The 24,611-nt window shown below is 37.7% G+C and overlaps 1 protein-coding gene across 1 annotated transcript; it reads right to left on the bottom strand.

Annotated features, from left to right (window-relative positions):
- Nucleotides 1-6,321: 6,321 nt before the first annotated feature.
- On the bottom strand, nucleotides 6,322-7,263 carry LOC140499594 (olfactory receptor 1f45-like). The gene has a single exon (XM_072601218.1). It carries the CDS (start codon nucleotides 7,261-7,263, stop codon nucleotides 6,322-6,324), a length of 942 nt encoding a protein of 313 aa, XP_072457319.1.
- Between the last annotated feature and the right edge of the window lie 17,348 nt (nucleotides 7,264-24,611).

Below are 24,611 nucleotides of genomic sequence, written 5' to 3'. Positions count from 1 at the left end.
GATCAAATGAGATGATATTTGTAAAGAAGGTTGCTATGTGACACAAAGGGGAGAGTGCTGGGCCTGAACTCAGGAAGACATCTTTCTGAGTTCAAGTCTTGCCTTAGACTCTTACTAGCCATATTACTCTGGAAAAAGTCACTTAACCCTGTTTGACTGAGTTTCTCCTCTGTAAAATATGATCTGGAGAAGAAAATGGCAAAGCACTCCAGTATCTTTGCTAAGGACACTTGAAATGGAGTCAGAAAGAGTCAGACATGACTAAAACAATAAACAACAAAAAAATGTATAAAGAGCTTAGTATGGTTCCAGGGAAGCAGGTAGTAAGCGCTATATACATAGTAGCTATGGGTGCTAAGATGGCTGAGTAAAAGCAGGGACTTGCTTGAGTTCTTCACCAAACCTCTCCAAATACCTGTAAAACTGACTTTAAACAAACTATAGAGTAGCAGCTTCCAGAAAAATGACAGAGTGAAACAATTTTTTTCTAGTTCCAGAAGACCTGGATCGTCAACATGAAAGGTCTGTTGAATAATCTGAGAGAAAAGCATAGTCCAACGTGGGCTGAGTCAGTATTGATTGGGTCCTACCAAACCCAAATCAGGCCTCAGAAGACTGAATCTCTGGCAGTTGCAACCGTTTCCAGACTTTTCAATCCAGAAATGCCAAAGACAATTTAGAAGGTCAATTGGAGAGGGCTGCTGGACTTGGGTGAGAGAGGCTTGTGGTCCAGCTCCAGCTCCAGCTGGTGGCAGTGACAGCAGCTTCTTTTGAATCTTTTGGCCCACAGATGGTGGGGGGATTGAGTATCTGATTAGAGGGGGATTGTAGGAATTTCTTTTCGGGTGCTGAGGCAGGATTTTCTCACTTTGCCCATTCTTAGATAGTGTGGACTGGGGTAAGGAGAAGTGCTGGCATAATGGAGCTTGTGTCAGTAATAGAGAGGGATACCTCTTCCCAGTTCCAAGACAGAAAAGACTGATTATGGTCACTTACATTCCAGACAAAAGACCAGGAGAGGAGTATTCACCTCTCCTTTCATCATACACACGTAGAAGAACTGAAAATTTACAAGTTCCTAGAAATATCTACAAATAGTTACACAAACCACCTGGAGCTTAGGATGGTACACCTTCCACAATGGAAGCAAAGTCCTACCATAACAAAGATCTGAAAATTCAAGTAATTGGCTGGGGAAATGAGCAAATAGGGGAAAAAAATCAGAGTATAGAATCTTACTTTAGTGACAAGGTAGCTCAAAACATACAACCAGAAGAAGATAACAAAGTCAAAGTTTCTGCATCCAAAGCCTCCAAAAAAAAAAATATGAATGCGTTCCAAATCATGGAAGCACTCAAAAAAGATTTTGAAAATCAAGTAAGAGAAGCAGAGGAAGAATTTGGAAGAGAAATGGAACTGATGCAAGAAAATCATGAAAAATGAGTCAGCAGCTTGCTAAAGGAGACTCCCCCTCCCAAATGCTGAAGAAAACACTGCCTTTAAAATAGACTCACTCAAACAACAAAAGTGGTTGAACATACCAATGAAGGGAAGGATGCCTTAAAAAGCAAAATTGGCCAAATGGAAAAGGAGGTCCAAAAACTCACTGAAGAAAATTATTCCTTAAACATTAGAATGGAGGAAATGGAAGAAATGATTTTTTAGGAATTCAAGAAATTATCAAAGAAAACCAAAACAATGAAAAAAATAGAAGACAATTTGAAATATGTCATTGGAAAAATATCTAATCTGGAAAATAAATCTAAGAGTGATAATTTAAAAATTTTTGACTGTCTGAAAGCCATGATAAAAGAAGAGACAGGACATCATCTTTCCAGAAATTTCCAAGGAAAACTGCCCTGATATTCTAGAACCAGAGGGTAAAATAGAAATGGAAAGAATTAATCTCTTAAAAGAAATCCTGAAAGGAACTATTATAGGAATAATGTAGCCAAATTCCAGAGTTCCCAGGTGAAGGAAAAAATGTTGCAAGCAGCAAGAAAGAAACAATTCAAGAATTGTGGAATTATACTCCAGGTAATATAAGATTTAACCACTTCTACATTAAGGAATTGGAGGGCTTGGAATATGATATTCCAGGGGTCAGTGGAGCTAGGATTAAATCCAAGAATCACCTACATAGCAAAACTGAGTATCATACTCCCTGAGAAAAATTCTATGTTCAATGAAATAGAGGACTTTTAAGCATTCTTGATGAAAAGACCAGAGCATAACAGAAAAGGTGAACAGGTAAGAGAAATCGTAATGAACTTATTAAAGTTGAGTGGTTTACATTCCTATATGGAAAGATTATATTTATGACTCATGAGACCTTTCTCAGTCTTATGGTAATTGTAGGGAATACATACATACATACATACACACATATGTCTGTGTGTGTTTGTATGTATATGTGTATATATATATTTATATATGCGTGTGTGTATGAAGGGATGATATTTAAATGATATGACATCTAAAAAATAAAATAAAAATAAAATTAATTTAAGTGGTGAGAGAGGAATATGATGGGGGATGGACAAATGGAGATATAGAAGGGTTAAATTATTGCATATTTTATAATGGAGGGGAAGAGGGCCTAGGGGAGAGAGAATGAGTGATCCTTACTCTCATCAGATTTGACTTAAGGAGGAAATAACATATACACTCAACTGGGTATGAAAATCTGTCTTACTCTAATGGAAAGAAGGAGGAAGATAAGAGGTAGAAAGGAGAGCAAATGGGAGGAAGGTGTAATCAGAAGCAAATACTTTTGAGGAGGGACAGGGTCAAAGAAGAGAACAGAATAAATGGGGGACAGGACAGGATGGAGGGAAATATTGTTACTCTTTCTCAACGTAACTCTTATGGAAGTGTTTTGCATGACTACACATGTATAACTTACATTGAATTGCCTACCTAGTCAATGAGGGTGGGTGGGGAGGGAGGAGCAGAGAGAAGTTGGAAGTCAAAGTTTTAAAAACAAATGTTAAAAATATTTTTTTTACATGCAATTGGTAAATAAGATATACAGGCAATGGAGTGTAGACATCTATCTTGCCCTACAGAAGGCAAGATACTCTCTACGGAGAGTAGAAGGGAAGGGGATAAGAGAGTGGGGTTTGATAGAAGGGCCATTAGGGTAAGGAGTAATTAGAATGCATGCCATCTTGGGGTTGGTGGAGGGGAGAGATAGGGAGAAAATTTGGAGCTCATAATCTTGTGGAAGCGAATATTGAAAACAAAACATCAATATAAATATTAGTGATTATTAATATGAATACTATTAAATCCGTTGCCAATGGTAAAATCAAACTGTTCAAGTGAAAATAAGACTTTTGTAAAACTTGTAACTGCTATTGTGACCTTGACAGCTCCATAATATTTAAAAAACATTTCTGATGAAGTTCATGGTGATATTGTTAATGAGATATTTTGATAATGTCTAATTAAATATATCATCATTTGGAAGAGATGCATAATTCCTTGAGCCAATATTTCTTGTTGACCAATGTATGTCACTACAGAATCTTGCATTCAAAGTACAAGATATACCAATGGATGATGGGACAGATGGTGGCAAGTTCATTAAATTGTTTTCAGATTTCACATCAAAACTAACTTTTAATAAACTATTACTTTTTGAGTTTTGTTGTATCAAAGAAGAATATCCAAAATTATCTGAGAATTATATGAAACACCAGATTTTCCAACTGCATATCTCTATGAAGTTGGATTTTCATCATATATAGTTAGTTCTGCTGTAACACAACATATCCTAAGTCATCCACATTAAAAAATACGCAGAGATCATAAAAGAAATGGATTTAGTGGAACCATAGTGCAAAACTTCTTCAGTGACACATAAAAAGAGACAGGAATATAATAAAAACATTAGTTTTTTATGTATATCAAATGGTTAAGAAATGAAAAACTACTACTACAAATAGTGGAGTCATCCATTAACCACTGTTGCTCAATCTACACTCTGGTTCCCATGACCTGGGCTAGGAAAGTTGACACTTAAGAACAAGATGGAAACCTTTGTAGGGGCAACTCCAGGACCATGATAGAAGGTAGAGGGAATGATTTGGTGGAGTGAATGAGTGCAGAATCAGTCCTCTTTCATCCATTGCTCCTACTGCATCAGAAGATATGCAATTAATATGGCATTTACTTTGAAAAAGAATTGAAGTTTGCAGAAATAAGCATTGGAGTGGCTGTATCTCATGAATGTAAGGAGATATAGTGTGCCATTTTGTTTTTGCCCACACGGTTGCATCTCGATGTGGCTGACAGAGAGGGAAGAACAGATATCTCCAAAGTTTTCTCCATCCACTGTTCTTCAAAGGTAAGTTTGATTCCTTCCAGGAGGGGAAGCAGGATTTTGAAGAAAGAGAATGTCCACTCTCCTCTCCTCAGAGAGAGAGAGGGTAAAATTGTATCTATCAGATTCCTTGAATATTGTTAGTGTGTGAGAAATAACTTTCAGGCTCAAACTCCACTCTTGATTGCTGTTCCTTAATGGGAAATGACTGCCCCTACATGTTAGTTTCTTCACAGAATCTTTCTCCCTTGTCTTCTCTCTCAATGCTGTAAATCAGAAGAGCTCAGATCTCTCTTTGCTTCCTGTTTTGGAACCAGACTTCTGCTGAATATGTATATTTAGTTTGGGGAGGATAAGTCTATGATTAGTCTATCAATCTGTGCCATACATCAATTTCATCATTCTCACATCCTGCCTGTCTCTTCTCCTTACAATGATACTGTGTATCTATTATATCAATATTATACCAATGTTTGCTGTGAGGACCTATCCATGAAGTTTAAGTGCATTTAGTAAATGTAAAACAGCGTTGGTGTTGAAATACACAAATCTTTAGTAGTAAATGACCATTGTTATTGTTATTTCTGGCTCCATTCTTTCCATGGTCTCCTTGTCATATCTGATAGTCTGTGCCTACTCTGGTGTTAAAGTCACTGAACATTATAAGCTTATCTTCTTTTGGCACATTAATGATGAGGGTGCCTAGGTCTTCACAAAATTTTTCTTTGACATAATCAGAGAATGTCATGGTGAGAACATATGATGGTGCTATGGTGCTTTTCTGTACACAACTGTATTTTTAAGAGTATGTCTTTCATTCCTTTTTGGAGGCATATAAGCTTGTTGAATAGACTACCTTTGATTTTAAAACCTATGTCAGCTTCAGGGACATAGGGGATCTCCCCATCCCTGCAGATATTCCAGAAAAAAACATGTATTCAGCTCTGACTTTGTAAGCTGGCTTTCATTTGCCAACCTTGGTTCACCCAGAGCTGTAGTTTGGATTTAATGCCTGCTAAGTTCTCTCATGAAAGAAGCTGTTTGATTTTCAGGTGTGCTGGATTTCCTGTTGTCCATAAGCATGAACACATTACACATCCCAATGGTGAATGGAATCATTTTGGAAGAAATTTTGCATATTTTTTTTTTTTGTCTTTTGATTGTAGTGCGGGATCTGCTCCATTTATGGTGAGAGGCCAGGGTTAGATTAGGTGAAGTAGACAATTTTGAGGACACCTTTTATAACCCCTTTCTCATGGCAGGTCATGAGCAGTGCAGTCCTTAATAAAGGCTTCTCATATACCCAGGGGGCTGCTGAATCTCACTGCTGCTTATGTGCTGTGAAATCTTGATGGAGTAGGCTAGGTCACCTATATGCCAGGATGTTACTACAGCTCCCAGTGTATCTGCACCTGTTGCTTTATCACTTTCCTGTCACCACAAAACTATGAAATAGGTAAAAATGGTTAAAAAAAGGTATGGATGATGTCTTTTGACTTGCACATAATTGGAGGATAATTAGCCTCAAATGGACCACGTCTCACCTTGCATCCTGGGCCATTTCCAGTTGTGCTGATGAATATCTGGTCACTGAATCTAGGTGGCTCTGGAGGATAAAGTGAGTCTACTGACCTTGCACAGCCCTCCCTCACTCAAATTACAATCAACTGCAAGTGATGCCATCATCTTGATGTCATGGGCCTCTTCAAGAACAAAAAACTGACAGAACAACAGCAATTGGGTTTAAGTGAGGCAGAATTGTTGGAAGTATTCAGCCTTACTCTTTCAGAATATTCAAAGTCCAGTGGTCAGACAAAAGTCTGAGAAGTGGTTCTGTCCTCTACTCATCATGTCACATTGTGTCCTATGCAGGTCAAGAGGGGAACAGATGGACTTCATGTGACGTTAGTGAAGACTCATTGCAAAATTTCTCCTGCAGCTCTGGTGTTGTTGTCTGAGACACAGGCATGAAAGCTCTGGAAGATATGTCATAGTCATAGAGAGAATCCTAGTTTCCTAGTGATGAGCATCCTTAAGGCTCCTTTCATGTCCTTGTTCCTTAGGCTGTAGATAAAAGGGTTCAGCATAGGAGTGACCACAGTGTACATCACAGTTGCAGCTGTATCTTGTTGGGCTGTGTGGGTGGATGTGGGGCTGAAGTACACTCCCATGATTGTCCCATAGAAGAGACAGACCACAGTGAGGTGGGATCCACAGGTGGAGAAAGCTTTCTTCTTCCCACTCACAGATGAGATCTTTAATACAGCCATAAAAATGTGAAAGTAGGAGATCAGTATTCCAATGAAGGGAAAAAATGTTGTCAATGCTCCCGCTGTGTTGATTATCAAGTCATTGATGAAGGTGTCTGAGCAGGCCATCTTCAGTAGGCGACTGAGGTCACAGAAAAATTGAGGGATTTCGTTGTGGCCACAGAATGAGAGTCGGTTCAGTAACATGGTGTGTGTCAGAGCATTATTACAGATCCAAAACCAAGACACTCCTACCAGAAGGGCACAGACCTTTGGAGTCATGACCATGTTGTAGTGTAGTGGGGTACAAATAGCCACATAGCGGTCATAAGCCATGATGGTGAGGAGTAAAATATCCATCCCAGTGAACCAAATAAAGAAGAAAACTTGTGCTAGACACCCACAATAAGAAATCATTCTGTTTTTGGATATGTAATTATTCAGCATCTTGGGAATGGTGGTTGAGGTAAAACAGATGTCGACCAGGGACAAATTACTGAGGAAGAAGTACATGGGGGTGTGGAGACGGGGGTCAGAGGTAATAGCCAATATGATTAACAGGTTCCCCAGCCCTGAGATCAAGTACATAAAGAGGAACAAGAGGAACAGGATCCTTTCCTGTTCTGGCTGATCTGAAAGACCTAGGAGGATGAACTCGGAGAGTCTGGACTGATTTCTCTCTTCCATGTGTCTGAAAGCAAATATAGAATGAAATGAGCATTTAAAACAATTCTTTCAAGGTTCGTTAGAAAGTTTTTTATGAATAAAATCAATAAAAGTGGAATTAGAAGAGAAATAGGAGAGTAGAAAAACATGAGAAGTCATTTATAGTGTAAACTCTAAAATAAACATGAAGTCAATTGCAATATATGTAACACAAGGGCCATTCTCTAACTGATATGTCATCAGATATAAACAAAAATTTTCAGAAGAATTATAAGCCATCATTGACTACCTCAAGACACATCCCAAATCAAAGTATGTAAGAGAAATGCAAAATCAATGAACTATGACACCCTGAAAATTGGCAGAAAGGAGCAAAATCAGGCATGGTCAATGCTGGAGAGGGTGTGGGAAAATAGGCATGAGGAACCTTTGTTAGTAGGGCACTGAAGTGATCCAAATAGGTTTCTTTTCAATTAAGAATTGGGCAAATAAAAAGGGGAAGAAAGGTTGACATTATCAAGGGCTTTAAATGTCAAACAAAGGAGTTTACATATGCTGCTGTCTATAATAGGATGCCACTGGAGTTCACTGAGCAGTGGGAGATAATGGTCAGACTTAACTTCACAAAAATCATCTTGGTGAGAATTGTGCACATTGCAGCAGCCTTGGTTTGTATATGACATTATCCAAGTATTTTTCTTTATTCATAGCTAAAATTCAATCTGGAGAGGTGAATACAAAAGTGACTGTGGTGGACTGACAAAAAAGTATCAATATATATGTTCAAAAATTGTTTTGAGGGCATATTTTATGAAGTTTACCGTGGGCACACAAAATGCTATGTAAGGCTCCGCTGGATTCTGACAGGTTCACTAAGCAGAGTGTACACTCTGATAGCTCCAAGATGGAAAAATCTTCAATTACAGGAATGAAATTCTTAAGGTTCAAATAGTTCTGATGAGGCTTATATCTTGCACCATTTACCAAGACAGGGTTAAAATGCATTGTAGCCTAGATATAAAAGGAGATATTGCAAGAAAATTTGAAGACCATGGAACGTATTACCTATCATCCTTATGGATGGGTGAATAATTTATGAAGAAACAAGCGACAGAGAGTAGTATAAGATGTAAAATGGATAATTTCTATTACATTAAATTAAAAACTTTTTGAAGAAATAAAACAACTGTAGCCAAGGTCACACGAGAAACAGAAAATTGGGAAAAAACCTTTTTTTATAGAATGTTCCTAAGAGAAAGTTCTCATATCTGAAATATATAAAGAGCTTTGTCAAATCTGTAAGAATGTGAGTCATTCCCCAATTGATTAATAATCAAAAGAAATGAACAGGTAGCTTTCTGATGAAGAAATCAAAACAATTTATAATCATATAAAAATGTTCTAAAAGATTATTGATTAGAGAAATGGAAATTAAAACAAGCTAGAGATATGATTTTACACTTATCTGATTGACTAGCCTGATGGAAGGAGAAATTGACAAATCATTGAGGGGATATGAGAAAACTGGGACCTTATTTCATTGTTGGTGGAAATGTAAGCTGATCCAACCACTTTTGAGAGAGATTTGGAATCATACCCCCAAAGTTATCAAAGTGCCTATGCCATTTGAGCAAACAATACCACTATATCAGGCCAGCTTCCCAAGAAGATTAGGGAAAATGGAAAAGGACCTATATGTTCTAAAATATTTATAACAGCTCTCTTTGTGGGGGTAAATAAGTGGAAGTTGCAATGATGCCCATCAATTGGGGAAGGACTAAACAAATTGTGATATATGTTCATGATGGAATATTACCCTGTTAGAAGAAATAAAAGGTATGGAGAAACCTCCCTGAAATTATGAAGAGTGAAATGAGCAGAACCAAGAGAACATTATATACAGTCACAGCCGCATGGTTTTAAGAACAACTTTGATCTACCAAGCCTTCCCTGTATAAATGGCCAAAGTAACTGCGAAGATTCTGTGAAGGAAGATGCTATTTGAAACCAGAAAAAAACCCACTGACATATTTGTATACATGTGTATATTTTAAAATATACAACCACATATATATGTATGTATATATAGTGTGTATGTCTGATGTATGTATATATTTATGTATATATGTATTTATATGTTTGTATATATGTGTACACACACATATAAATTTGTGTCTAATGGTAGCCATCTCAAAATTTTGGGAGGGGGGAAGGGAAAAAAAGGAAAGTCACATGGTAACATATATTGAAAGGAACATCAAGTTGTATAAATTGGATCTGCAAGTTCTAGTGTAATCCTCTGTTTTTCTATCTCACTTTGTTATGGAATGCTTATTTTCTTTAAGTTCAGAATAAAAGACAAACAAAAATAGATTATCTTAAATTGCTCTGATGAGATAGAAATAACATATTTGTGTGAAGAGACAAAAACCTCATCAGCACCATCAGATTTTTGAAAGAGCTGCCCAGAAAATGGAAATAAAGATAAGAAATGGAGATGGAATATAGATGTATGCCTTGGTTCTACATGCATTTGACTGGTAATGCTGGAACTTACAATGAGTTGAGCGTAGTGGTATCAACCAACAATGAAAAGGACTTTTCAAGTTCATTTTGGAGAAGAAAACAAAAGAAGGGATGACGTGGCTGGTCAGGGTGAATGGAATGATGAAAATGAAGTATAGAGAGGAGGAAGGACTAATGAAATCTTATTTGACTTTTTCTTTTTCTGACAAATTGTATTGTCTTTACATAGCAGTTGGTTCTGTAGACTAGAACAAACATTATTAAAATGAAGGTCAAAGTCAAGAAAAGTGAGAGGATGGTAAGGGAACCTCTGGCTGCCCTTAGTCAATTCTCTAGTGATCAGGTCTCAATGAACTATGTCTCAGTGTTCTCAAATTCCAAGAGGATATGATTATTGAATCACTGGCATTGATCTTTGAGAGACTGTGGAAAGTAGAAGAGATGCCACAGGACTAGATAAAGAAAAATATTCTGCAGGACTAAGAAAGTAAGATTTTGAAAACCAATTTTGACCTTGGCTTTGATTCCTCAAAATTCTTAGGAATGATTCTTAGGTATTCCTAAGTAATTCTTAGGTATGATTGAAATTCTTAGGTATGATTGAAGAGATGGTTAATGAACACTCTGGAAGAACAGAAGCAATCACTTAGAGTCAGCATAACTTCATGAGCAACTCAGATCAAATAAGTTCTTTTAATTTTTTTCTTCATAACCATAGACAGGGAGATCATGCCACAGCTGCAAACTCAGTGCACCTAGGTAGTAAAGAATTCACGAAGTCTTTCAAAACGTCATATTGTACACCAAAGCGACATGTTGGCTACATGATTGTACAATGTCACAGCCTAGTTTTGTATTTGATGAGCTCCCAATCATTGGAGGTGTCTAAATGAAAGTGACTCATTAAAGTTCATCTTTTTAGATTTCTTTTCAGTGTTTTCTGAATCCTGATTCTGTCATCAGCCTATGTTTTGTTCCCTGAAATATCTTGTCATTCCCCAAATTAATAAGTGTGTCATCATCTATGGCTTAATCCAAACCACTGATAAAAGTGTTGAGTGGATAGTAAACAAGAACTGAGCACTTGTTTTCAAATCTGTTGTAGAGAGGATTCCTATTATGGGATACATTAGACTACAGGATCTCTTTGAGATCCTCTCCTGCACTTCTAACAGTGACTCCCATGTCAATAGAGAAGGACCTAGATTTCTTAGAATGGATGATTACTGGTATGGACATTGGAGGAGAGGTTTCTGCCTTAGAAAGGGGATGGGTTATAAACTTTAAGGTCCTCACATCTCTGAGAACTTTCAGTAATGTCTTCCTTATCATCGTCATAGATGACTCCAATACAATAATTAAATGTTAGCAGTATACTTCACATCTTGAGGTTCCGTGAAGTATCTATGAGTTACATTGTTTCATTTGGCCTTCACAATAACCACATGGTTAGTATAACTGTATCGCTATAGGTATTGTATTTCCCATTTTACTCATGAGGAAGCTGACACTAAGAGATTAAGTGATTTTTATCTCTAAAATAAGGATTATTAACATTTCTTGCATCTTGGACTGATTTTTTTTTTTTAGCTCCAAGGTGAAGTCTATGGATCCTTCTCAGAATAAGGCTTTCTAAATAGATCCAATTATTGAAGGAAATGCTAAATTTCCGTTAGAGGTTATTGAAAATAGAGATGTGATTTTGTCCTATTGCAGTTTGCAGCTCCCTTCAAAACTATTCATGTATCCCTAGGGTAAAACCCTCTGCTATAAAAGTCTCACAAATTTGTCCTCCTTTCTCCATTCACACACATGACTTCTGTCCTGGCTCAGAGTCTCGTCACTTCTCCCCTCAATTATCGCAATGGCTTCCTAATTAGTCTCTTGGCCTCCATTCTTTTTCCTCTGCAATTCCTTCTCCAAAAAGCAGGCAAATTGTTATTCCTGAAATGCTCTTTTGTTCATATCTCTCTCCTCAAAAAGAATTAATGGTTCCCTGTTTGCATTAGGATGACACAGTACCCCATAATTGGGGAAATTACCTGGGGGAAGAATCTACCATGAGATTTGATATCATGTTGTCCTGACTCCAGGTTCTGTGCTCTATCCACTGCACCCCCAGCTGAGTCTGTAAACATGTATTAGCCATGTATAGCTACGTGGTCCATAACTCTCTTAGAATCTGAATTCAGTCTTAGCAGGTCAAAGTCCAGCATCCTATTCATTATAGCATGTCTACAATAATCAGATCCTTTGAGATGAATGGTGACATTTTTTCATTGCTTCCCCCAAGGTAATAGACACAAGATACTTAATTTTTGGATGAACTGGAGATGTGTTGGGAAAGGGAGCAGGGCAGGGATAACCATGATTGAAAATTGGATAAGGACATTTTCTGTGGTCCTGTCTAGAAATTGCACTCTTCTCTAAAGTTCAGATTTGGAAAATAGAGACAACACTGTGTAGTTGAAAGAACATTGGCATGTCTTTCAGGAGATTTGAGTTTCAGTCTCAGATTTTCCAGTAATGGGCAATGTGACCTGAATTAATTCATTTTCTCACCAGATACTTGAGATGCTTTAATACGGTGGTCTCTCAGATCCTTTCCGTGTCTGATATTCTACTGTATATGTTCTTATGCACTTTTGATATTTCAGATCTAGAATATTTTTCTTCAAAAGTCCTTTCCATCTGGTGAGAGACCTGTGTAGTCTGTACTTTGTGCCCATCTCTGTGGTTTTTCTCTAAGTGGTGACGTCTTTTGGGTCTCCTTTTCTCCGTTCTCACTTCTCCTTCAGCTCTAACAACCCATGCTCCCAGATGCCTCCTGTTTCTGTTCTTTGATTTAAACTCCCTCCTACATCTCAATCCTTGGATCTTTGATACCATCCCATCCTAGAATCTTTCACCTCACTTCTCTAACTAACACAACTAAATTCTTGAGTCTTTCTGTGGTCAAGTCAGATCCAGATCCCCCTTTCTGGAATCCCTGCAGATTCTGAAATGGGATGGCAATAGTTCATTATCACTTTCCTTCTATGGTAATATCCCTTCCTTTTACCAGTAAAAGAGAGGAGCAGTTTGAAATTGGTATTATAGTCCTTTTAGAAAGAAAGTATTACCTTCCTTCTTAAAGGAAATTAACAGCAAAGCACACAGTATTCCCCCTTTCCGTTCCATAAAATGTCATCATCCCCCAAATTGAGAAGTATGTCATCTATGGCTTCATCCAAACCATTGATAAACATGTTGAGTAGGTAGTAAACAAAGACTGAACATTGTTGTCAGATATGTTGTAGAGAGAATTCCTTTTACAGAACAGATTAAACTACATGAGCTCCTTGGAATCCTTTCCTTCTTTGCTTCTAATAGAGGCCCCTTTGTCAATAGAGAAGAACATGGATTTCTTAGAATGGATGATTACTGGTATGGGCGTTGGAGGAGAGATTATCTCCTTAGGAAGGGGCTGATTTATGATTTTTAATATTCCTCACATCTCTGAGAACTTTCAGTAATATCTTAAAAATCATCTTCATAGCCGACTCCAATATAAAACTTAATTGATAGCAGCATACTTCATGTCTTGAAGTTCTGTGACGTATCTGTGAGATAGCTTCTTCCATTTTGCCTTTGCAATAACCACATGGTTAGTACAATTGTGTCACTATAGGTATTGTTATCCCTATTTTACTAATGAGGAAACTGACACTGAGAGATTAAGTGATTTTATCTTTAAAATAAGGTTTCTTAATAATTCTTGTATCTTTGGCATCTTTTTTTTCACATTAAGGTGATTCTTAGAATAAGTTTTTTAAATTGATCAAATTATTGAAGTAATTGCTAAATTTCAGTCAGAGATTAGTGGAAATAGAGATGTGATTTTTTTCCTTTTACAGTTTACAGTTCTTTTCAAAACTATCTTTCGTACATGAATGGAGAAAGGAGGACAAATTTATGAGGGTTAGGGTTTGTCCTCCTTTCTCCATTCATGTACATGGCTTCTGCCTTGGTTCAGATTCTCATCGCTTCTCCCCTCACCTATTACAATAGCTTCCTAACTAGTCTCATGTCCTCCATTCTTTTCCCTCTTCAAACCATTCTCCAAAAAGTAGTCAAAAGATTATTCCTAAGATGCCCATTTATTCATATCAGCCTCTTCCTTAAAAATAATTAATGGTTTCCTATTTGCATCAGGATGACACAGTCCCCCATTACTGGAGAAATTACCTGAAGGAAGAATTCAAAGTCAGATTTAAACTATTTTATTCCGGGTCCAGTGCTCTATCCACTGCACCCCCAGCTGCTTATGTATTGTGTATTATCTATGGCTACATGGTCAATAACTCTCTCATTATTTGAATTCAGTCCTAGCAGTTCAAAACCAAGCATCCTATACATTATAATATATCAATAACGATCAGATTCTTTGAGTTGGAGTGGTTTCATTCTTTCATTGCTTACCCCAAGGTAATAGACATGAGACACTTATTTGATTGACTGGAGATGTGTTGGGAAAGGGAGCAATTCTGATTGTAAATTAGAGAAAGATAATTTCTCCATTCCTGTCTAGAAACTGTATTCCTCTCTAAAGCTCAGATTTGGGAAATAAAGGCAACATTGTCTAGGTGAAAGGACATTGGTATGTCTTTCAGGAAATCTGGGTTCCAGCCCCAGATTTTCCAGTAATGGGCAGTGTGACCTGAATCTATTCATTTTCTCACCTGATATTTGAGATGCTTTAACAAGGTGGTCGCTCAGATCCTTTCTGTGACTGATATTCTATTGTGTAAGTTCTTATGTTCCTTTGATATTCCAGGTCTATAATATTTTTCTTCTAAAGTCCTTTCAATCTCATTAAAGATCAATTTTCTCTGTACTTGGTGTCCCTCTGTCTGTTTTTTCTTTAATTAATGCCCTCTTTTGGGTGTCCCATTCTCTATTCTTAGGTCTCCTTCCGCTTTAACAGTCCATGTTAGTAGATGCCTCCCGTCTCTGTTCTTTGGTCTAAAGTCTTTTCCAGATCTAAGTCCTTTGACCTTTGATACCATCCCATCCTAGAATCTTTGACTTCATTTCTCTAACTAATCTAACAAAATTCTTGAGTTGTTGAATTCTTTGTTCTTAGTCTTCTTTTGGTCAAGTCAGGTCCAGATCCCCTTAGTCCAGAATCCCTGCAGATTCTGAATTGGGATGGCAATTGTTCACATCACTTTTCTTCTATGCTAATTTACCTTCCTTTTACAAGGAAAAGAGGGACAATTTGAATTTGGAATTATAGTCCTTTCGGAAAGAAAGTATCACATTCCTTCATAAAGAGAATTAACAGCAAACACACAGGATTCTGCCCTTATCCCCGGCCACATTTCAATGTCCTATTTACTGACCTCATTGTTCTTTTGGTTATATGTGATCCTCCATATCCTTTCCCTGAGGTCAGCAGCGGATAGTGCAACTGACCAGAAGTCAGGAAGACTAAACTTCCTGAGTACAAATCTGGCTTTAGATAAAGGCAAGTCCCTTCACCCTATTTGTCTCAGTTTCCCCATCTGTAAATGATCCAGAGAAAGAAATGGCAAGCCACTCCAGTATCTCTGCTGAAAAACCCAAAATGGGTTCATGGAGCATCAGACATGACTAAAAATGACACAACAACAACAATCATCCTCTCTTTCTGCCTTTGCACTGGTTTTGCCTTCTGCCTGTTAAGCTCTGCCTTCTCCCTCCTTACTCTTGGAATCTCTACTTTCCTTCCAAACTCATCTTAAACCACTCTTTTACATGCAGCCTCCCTTGGTGATCCCATCAGTAAGTGTTCAAATATCTCCCAAATATTGTGCGTTCTACTTGTGTTTATTCTGTATCTACTTACATATGTACACGCTATCTTCTCAGTTAACCTGTAAACTCTGTGCTTGATTGTGTTATATCTCCATAGCTTAGCACACAGTTCCTGAGACACTTCAGCTTCTTAATAACTGTTGACTGATTATAAGTTGTCTTCTGTTTTAAACTTTCTGTGTTCCAAGGTCCCTTCTAGTATCTAAGTAGAATGGTGGATATATTACTGGGCATGGAGTCAGGAAGATTCGACTTTAAATCTGACCTGAGATACTTGCTGGCTGAGTGACCGTGGGCAAGTCACTTAACCATTGTCTGTTTCAGTTCCATTAATTGTAAAATGGGGCAAATTATGCCACTTACCTCCAAAGGTTGTTAGAAGGATCAGAGGAGATACTGTTTGTAAAGTGCTAGCACAATGCCTGGCACACAGTAAGTATCATAGAAATGCTTATTCCCTTTCTTCCCCCATCTTACACTAACTTTCAAAAACTTACATGCTAGTCTTTCCAAAATCTGACATTCTGTCTCTTCTGTCATAAAGTCCTTCTAAGCTTGAACATATTATGTTCTAAGAACTTCTCTAGCCCTATGAATCTCTGAAGTTCTAGGTTTTAATTCTGTGTGATCTTGAACATTTAATGTTCCTTAGAATAAAAATCTTCATGTCTTTTCATTCTAATTTTCTTCTAAGTCCTTTCCAGTCAGACATTTTAGGCCCTTTAACTCTCCTGTTACTCTATGTTCTCAAATCCCTTTCAGGTCTAAGTTCCTCTGATTTTATGAGATTTGGTCACAAGACTTCTTGGTGTGAGATTTCTCTCTTGAAATACTCAGAAAGTGCCTTCTATAGATCTTCCTACTTGGTTGTTTGGTCTGGAACTTTTGTTCTTCTCCTGAGAGACTCAGCTATGTTTCCTCACCTGGTCTCCTCACAGCTGGAAATTTCGGTCAAGGAGCTAGCTCAAGTTGTGGGTTCTTGCAGATGAAAGAAGTCTTGAGGTTTGTACATGAGAATGAGATTCAACTTTGTGTCAAAAGATGGCCATATGAGGATGATTGTAGGTGTTTTTACAGGGAATCTCTATGCCCTAGACTCTATTTCCCTGAGCTCCTCGTTAAAGACAAATACCACATAATTGTGCTTTGTCTAGGCCAGTCCCTTAGCTCTAGAGCATGTTTGAGGGAAGAAATTGTCCCAAGTTCAATTTATTTTCATAATATTACTGTGTAAAAAATATTGAGATCTCCATGATGGAAAATGCTATGTACATCCAGAAAAAGACCTATGGAGTCTGAATGCAGATAAAAGCATAGTATTCGCCCTTTTGTTTCTTTTTTCCTAACTTTTCCCTTTTGTTCTCTTTCTTCTTTCACAATATGAGTAATGTGAAAATATGTTTCACATGATTCCTTGCCATCTTGGGTTGGCAGTATGGAAGGGGAGGAGGGAGAAAAAATTTGGAACTGAAAGTTCTATAAAAAATGAATGTTGAAAACTATCTTTAATATAATTGGAAAAAATAAAATACTATTTCAAAAATGTATTGAGATTTCTTTGTGTTTCTCACTGTTTTCTAGGTAAGAAATATTTGATTTCAGAGGATAGAGCATTATCATTGAATAAGGAATGTTTGGTGATCACCCTTCCATATTGGTGCTTCCCTTTGTAACTCCTTTCAGAGTCTGTGTAGTATTGATTTTCTTTTGGCTCATTCCTTTAGCAGTATTGCCAGTTAGTGTGGCCTGTCCTTCATCATGATCGTTGTCATGTTCATCCTTCGTTGTTGAAGAAGACTACGCCATCAGAGAAATGATGACATGATTTGCACTTCACTTTGATTTGAGTGAAGGAGGGCTGTGCAGGTCACCAGCCTCACTTCTCCTCCAGAGCCATCTGAATCCAGTGACCTGATATTCCTCAGGATGGCTGAAGATGGCCCAGGATGCACTGGGCCCTTTAGGCTAAGGTCTTTGCAGGTACTCAACTAGAGTGAGGCAACACCCATTCATTGAATAGGCCTGTTTAAGAGAGCCAGGGCATGGTCCATTTAATGAGGTCAAAAAAACAAAGACATCAGGCTGGGTGGGAAACAGCAACAGTTACAACTGATAACCACTCTAAAGCTAGGGGGGTCCAGGAGCACTTCACAGCGGCCCATTGGAGTCCCAGTTTCAGAGTGTAGTAGGTTTAAAGTTTTGGAAGAGGACAAGGGACAGGACAGGGGAAAGGAAAGGAAAAAGGAAAGGAAAGGAAAGGAAAGGAAAGGAAAGGAAAGGAAAGGAAAGGAAAGGAAAGGAAAGGAGGCAGTGAACTCCAAGTCAACTGGGCAACTTTTGGCCATCCAAATTTACCTTCCTTTGGAGAAGAGAAGGAAGGGGAGGGAGAGGCAGACAGGAGAGGAGGAGGTGAGGTACCCAGCTAGCATTCAGTCAGCTCCATCTACTCACAGAATCATGTTTGTCCTCGGTTATCGATGAAGACCATGCCATCGCAGAAATGATGACATGACTTGCACTTGACTTTGTTTTGAGTGGAAGGCTGTGCAAGTCACCAGCCTCACTTCTCCTCCAGAGCCATCTGAATCTGCCTGTCCTCCACTGATGCCAAGAATCACGATTCTTGTACTTCTTACAATTCCCCAGAAGGTGGCAATAGTTCCTTTTCCCAAGGGATTTTCTGTCCATCTCTACAATCCATGGCAGTCTTTCTGGCCTTAAAATATAGCTCCTGCCAATGAGTGCCTCTTCTCTTGTATTATGGTTCCTGTGGCTCCTGAGTTCAAATATCCAAGTTCTCCAGGGATGTGGTAGGATTTTTAAGGGAAACACTGTCCCCTAGCATCTTTCAAGTGTTCTCTCTTCCCAGTTTTGTTTTGTTGTAGAGGGACATCAATATTTGGTGTCTGCTATATGATCTGTGAGTTAAAGATTTTACTACCAACATGGAGACTGAATTAATAGCCCATCTGCAGAATTCTGCTTCTGTCTTATAAACATATAAATTTCCTGTTGTGCAGTTTTGCTTGCATTAGGTTGTTTTGCTTGCATTCATCCACATAAAATGATCTATTTAGAGAAGATCTATCATGTCAATGCTTGGGTGAAAAACACAACTAGTGCTGAAATATTCAATGTTAATTCCCTTTTTTCACTCTCATAGTTTTTCTTGTGACAAATGGGCTGACTCTGACACTGATAGTGCAAAAATAGTGATGGATAAATCTGTGAAGTCTTAGCATGAATCAAAGCAGTGGTAACAACCATATTAGTGGTCATGTCATTCTTCATCTTAGTACACTTGTGGGAAAAGAGGTAGTTTTGTTTGGTAATATCCATGGTGAAGGAATACAAATTATTACTTTTATTAAATCTTGATCTTTGAGTACATATTTTAAAAAATCTGCATGATAAAATGGGAAGTACACAGAAAATACTTTTGCTACAAGCACAACTATGAGGGCCTTCTTGAGAAAAAGCACTTGTGCCACTGGTTGAGGTGTGAGCAGAATGAAGCACTTTCCCCCTGCATGCCATTGTTACCTGAAAGAACAACTTTACAGACTTCCTATTGTTACATAGGTGTGGATATTTGGCAGACAATTTCTTCATAATGAAGGAATTATACTTATCACTTCAAGGTAGTTAGGGAGAAAGTGGATTGAATCCTGGGCCTGGAGTCAGGAAGAGCTGATTTTAAATCTGGCATCAATCACTTCCTGGCTTTGTGACTGTTGGCAAATGATTTAAACTGCCTGTCTCAATTTCCTCTTCTGTGAAATGGGGATAATAATGGCACATGCTTTTCAAGGTTGTCACAAAGATTCTATGAGATAATATATGTGAAGAGGGCAGCTATATGGTACAATGGATAGAGTGCTGGGCCTGAAGTCAGGAATACTCATCTTTCTGAGTTCAAGTCTAATATTAGGCACTTACTAGCTATATGATTCAGGACAAGTCACTTAGCCCTGTTTGCCTCAATTTCTCCTCTGTAGAATATGATCTAGAGAAAGAGATGGCAAACCACTCTAATATCTTTGCTAAGAAAACTCCAAATTTAGTTCTAAAGAGTCAGCCATGACTGAAACAACTAAATAACAACAACATTTGTGAAGAACTTGGTATGGTGCCTGGGAAGCAGAAAGTAGGCACTATATAAATACTAGGTATGTGAGCCAAGATGGCTGAGCAAAAGCAGGGACTTGCTTGGGCTTTCTCCTAAAACTCTGCAAATAACTGTAAAAATGACTAAACAAATTCTAGAACAGCAGAATTTAGAAAATGACAGAGTGAAAGAAATTTCCAGCTCAAGACAACCTGGACGATTGACAGGAAAAGTCTGCTGTACCAGTCTGGAAGAAGATCACAGTACAATGTTGGCTGTGCTAGCATAGATGGGGCCCTAGCAAAGGCAGATCAGGCCTTAGGGGACTGAATCACTGACAATTGTAGCTGTTTCCAGACTTCTTAACTTCCAAACTCCAAAGGCAACTTAGAAGGTCAGGAGGAAAGGTCTGTTGGACCTGGGTGAGAGAGGATTGTAGTCCAGCCTCTGCTCCAACTGGTGGAAGTGGCAGTAAGTTCTTGAAGAGCTCTCAGCCCACAGATGTTGGGTGGATCAAGTAGCTGCTTAGGGGTGATTACAAGGATTTCTTTGCTGGTGCTGAGGCAGGATGCTCTTGTTTTGCCCTCGTTTGGATCTAGGTTATGATCCCAGATGTTGTCCTGGTGTGAGGAGCAGACTTGTCATGGCACAGCTTGTGGCAGCAGTGGAGAGAGAATCCTCCTCAGAGTTCCAAGGCAGAAAAGAGTGCTTGTTGTCGCTGACAAACCAGAAGAGGTGTAAACACTTCTCCTTTGATCATATAAACTTGGAGGAACTGAAAATTTACAGGTCCTCAGAAATATCTCTGAACACAGTTACACAAAATCCTTGAAGCTTAGGATGGTACACCCTCATAATGGAAGAAGGGTCTTACCTTAACAAACAGCTAAAAGTCAAGTAATTGGGTGGGAAAATGAGCAAACAGGAGAAAAAATCAGATTATAGAATCTTACTTTTGTGACAGTGAAGATCAAAACATATAATAAGAAGAAAACGAAAAAGTCAAAGCTCCTACATCCAACACCTCCACGAAAAATATACACTGTTTGCAGGTCATGGAAGAGCTCAAAATGAATTTTGAAAATCAAGTGAGAGAAGTAGAGGAAGAATTGGGAAGAGAAATGGGTATGATGTAAGCAAATCAAGAAAAATGAGTCAACAGATTGGTAAAGAAGACTCCCCAAATTGCTGAAGAAAATAACACTTTAAAAATATACTTAGCCAACTGACAAAAGAGGTCCAAAAAGCCAATGAGTAGAAGAATGCCTTAAAGGGCAGAATTGGCCAAATGGAAAAGGAGGTCCCAAATCTCACTGAAGAATACAATTCAATAAACATTAGAACTGAGCAAATGGAAGCTAATGATTTTATGAGAGATCCAGAAACTACATAATAAAACAAAAGAATGAAAAAATAGAAGACAATGTGAAATATGTCATTGGAAAAACAATTGATCTGGAAAATAGATCTTGGAGAGATAATTTAAAAATTAGTTGACTATCTGAAAGCCAAGATCAAAAGAAGAGCCCAGACATCACCTTTCAAGAAATTATCAAGGAAAGCTCCCCTCATTTCCTTGATCCAGAAGGTAAAAAAGAAATGAAACAATGAACTGATCTCCTCCTGATGGAAATCACAAAACAAAAAATTCTAGGAATATTGTAGCCAAACTCCAGAGTTTCCAGGTCAAGGAGAAAATATCGCAAGTAGCCAGAAAGAGACAATTGAATCATTATGGAATAATAATCAGGGTAACATAAAATCTAGCAGCTTTTATATTAAGGAGTTGGACAGCTTGGAATATGACATTCCAGAGGTTAAAGGAACTGGGATTAAACCCAAGAATCACTTATCCAGCAAAACTGAATATAATACTTCAGGGGAAAAATGAACATTCAGTGAAATAATGCTCTTTCAAGCATTTTTGATGAAAAGGACAGAGCTGAACAGAAAATTAGACTTGACAATACAAGAACCAAAAGATGTACAGGAAAGAGAAATCATAAGGGACTTACTGAAGTTGAATGATTTACATTCCCATATGGAAAGATTACATTTGTAATTCATGAGACCTTTCTCAGTATTAGGGTAGTTTCAGGGAATATACATATACATATATATATATATACATATACATATATATGTATATATATGTATGTATGTACACACATATATACATATACATGTTTGTGCATGTATTTATGTTTATACATACATACATACATATATATATTTATATATTTGTGTGTGCTGACTGAGGGCAGAGTGTGAGTTGAATATGAAAGGATGATATTTAAAAGGCATGATATCTAAAAAATAAAATAAGAAATGAAATTTAGTAGTGAGAGAGAAATGTACTGGATGAAGGAGAAAGCGAGAGATAGAATGGGTATTCTTACCTCATATAAAAGAGATAAGAAAAAGTTTTATGATGGAGGAGATGAGGAGATTGGTGAAAGGGAATGAGTGAACCTCACTGTCATCAGATTTGGTTTAAGAAGGGAATACTATGCACACTCAATAGGGTATGAAAATCTATCTTACCCTAATGGGAATTAGGAAGGAAGAGGATAAGAAATAGAAAGGAGGGCAAATGGCAAAAAGGGATAATGATAAGCTAATGCTTTTGAGGAGGGACAGGGTCAAAGAAGAGAATAGGATAAATGTGGGGGCAGGATGGGAAGGAGGGAAATATAGCTAGTCTTCCACAACATGAGTGTTATGACAGTGTTTTGCTTGACTACACATGTATAACTTATATCAAATTGCCTCCCTTCACAATGAGTGAGAGTGGGGAAAAAAGAAGAGAAAGAATGTAGAACTCAAACTTTTAAAAACAAATATCCAATATAGCCTTTCACATGCAACTGGAAAATAGGATATACAGGTAATGGAGTATAGAAATTTATCTTGCCCTATACTAAAGTAGAGGGGAAGACGATAAGGGGGGGGGGGTGATAGAAGGGCAGTTAGGGGAAGGGGTAATCAGAATGCATGCCATCCTTGGGCTTCAGAGCAGGGCAACATAGGGAGAAAATTCTTAACTCAAAATCTTGTATAAGTGAATGTTGAAAACTAAAAATAAATGCAAATATTAGTGATTATTAAGATGATGATTACTGTATCTGTTGCAAATACTAAAATTAAACTTTTCAAGTGAAAATTAGAATTTTGTGAAACTTTTAAGGCTATTGTGACCTTGACAGATCCCAAATACTTATAAGACATTTCTGATGATGTTAGTGGTGATATTGTGAATGAGATGTTTTGATAATGTCTAATTGAATGTATCAACATTTGTAAGACCTCCATAACACCTCAAACCAATCTTTTCTAAGTGACCAATGCATGTCATTATAGAATCTTTCATTCAACGTGCAAAGATAGACCAGTGGACAATGTAAGAGTTAATGGCAAGTTCATTAATATGTATTCAGATTTCACATCCAAGCTAACTTTTAAGAAATTATTACTTCTTCAGTTTTGATGTATCAAAGAAAAATATCCACAATTATATGAGAATTCTATTAAAATACTTTATTTTCCAAGACCATACTTCTGTGAGGCTGGATTTTCCTTATATATAGTCAGTTCTGCCATAGCACAACATATTCTAAGTCATCTATGTTAATAAAAACACAGAGGTCATGGAAGAAACGGGATTAGTGGAGCTAAAAGAACGTCTTCAGTGACACATAAGAAGAGACAGGAATGAAACAAAAACATTAGTTTTTTATGTATATCAAATAGTTAAGTAAGGCAAAAGTACTACAATAAATAGTGGAGTCATTCATTGACCACTATTAGTCAATCTACACTCTGTTTCCCATGATCTAGGCTGGAAAAGTGGACACTCATAAACAAGAGGGAAGTCTTGGTATTATCAACTCCTGGGCCATGGTAGAAGTTAGAGGGAATGATTGGGTGGGATGAATGGGTGCAGAATCAGTCCTCTGTCATCCACAAACCTATTGCATCAGAAGATGCACAATTAATAAGTCATTTACTTTGAAAAAGAACTGAAATTTGTGGAAGTAGGCATTGGAGAAGTTTTATCTCATGAGTGTAAGGGGATGTAGTATGCCATTTTGTTTTTGCCCACATGGATCTATCTGGATGTTGCTTACAGAGAGGGAAGTGCAAACTTCTCCAACATTTTCTCCATCCACTGTCATGCAAAGGAAGCTTTGATCTTGACCAGGAGGGGAAGCAGGATTTTGAAGGCAGAAGATGTCCAATCTCCTCTCCTCAGAGAGAGAGAGGGCAGAATTATGTGTTTCAGATTCCTTGAATATTGTTGGTCTGTGGGAAATAACTTTCAGGTTCAAACTCAATTCTTGATTGCTGTTCCTTAATGGGAAATTTCTTGGTTTCTCATAAAGTCATTAGCTTCCATCTATTCCATTCTAATTTTTAAAGAACTATTTTCTTCAGTGAGCTTTTGAACCTCTCTATACATTTGACTAATTCAGATTTTTAAAGCCTCCTTCTCCTCATTGGCTTTTTGGACCTCTTTTGTCAATTGAATTAGCCTATTTTGAAAGGTGTTATTTTCTTCAGTGCTTTTTTTGCTTCTCCTTTAGCAAGCTGTTGACTCACTTTTCGTGTTTTTTTCTGGCATTGCTCTCATTTCTCTTCCCAATTTTTCCTCCATCTCTCTTACTTGATTTTCAAAGTACTTTTTGAGCTCTTCCATGTCCTGGGACCATAGAATATTGATTTTTGATGTTTTTTCCATTCAATGGGAAACAAGATATACAGGCAATACAGTGTAGATATCTATCTTGCCCTATAGTAAAGAAGAAGGGAAGGATAAGGGAAGCAGAGGGTTGATAGAAGGGCAGTTGGGAGAAAAGTGTAATCAGAATGCATGTCATATTGGAGTTTGGGAAGGGAG

The sequence above is a fragment of the Notamacropus eugenii genome, chromosome 4, assembly GCF_028372415.1.
Source record: "Notamacropus eugenii isolate mMacEug1 chromosome 4, mMacEug1.pri_v2, whole genome shotgun sequence".
NCBI classification, from domain to species: Eukaryota; Metazoa; Chordata; class Mammalia; order Diprotodontia; family Macropodidae; genus Notamacropus; species Notamacropus eugenii.
This window is presented reverse-complemented; position numbering and strand designations above follow the sequence as displayed.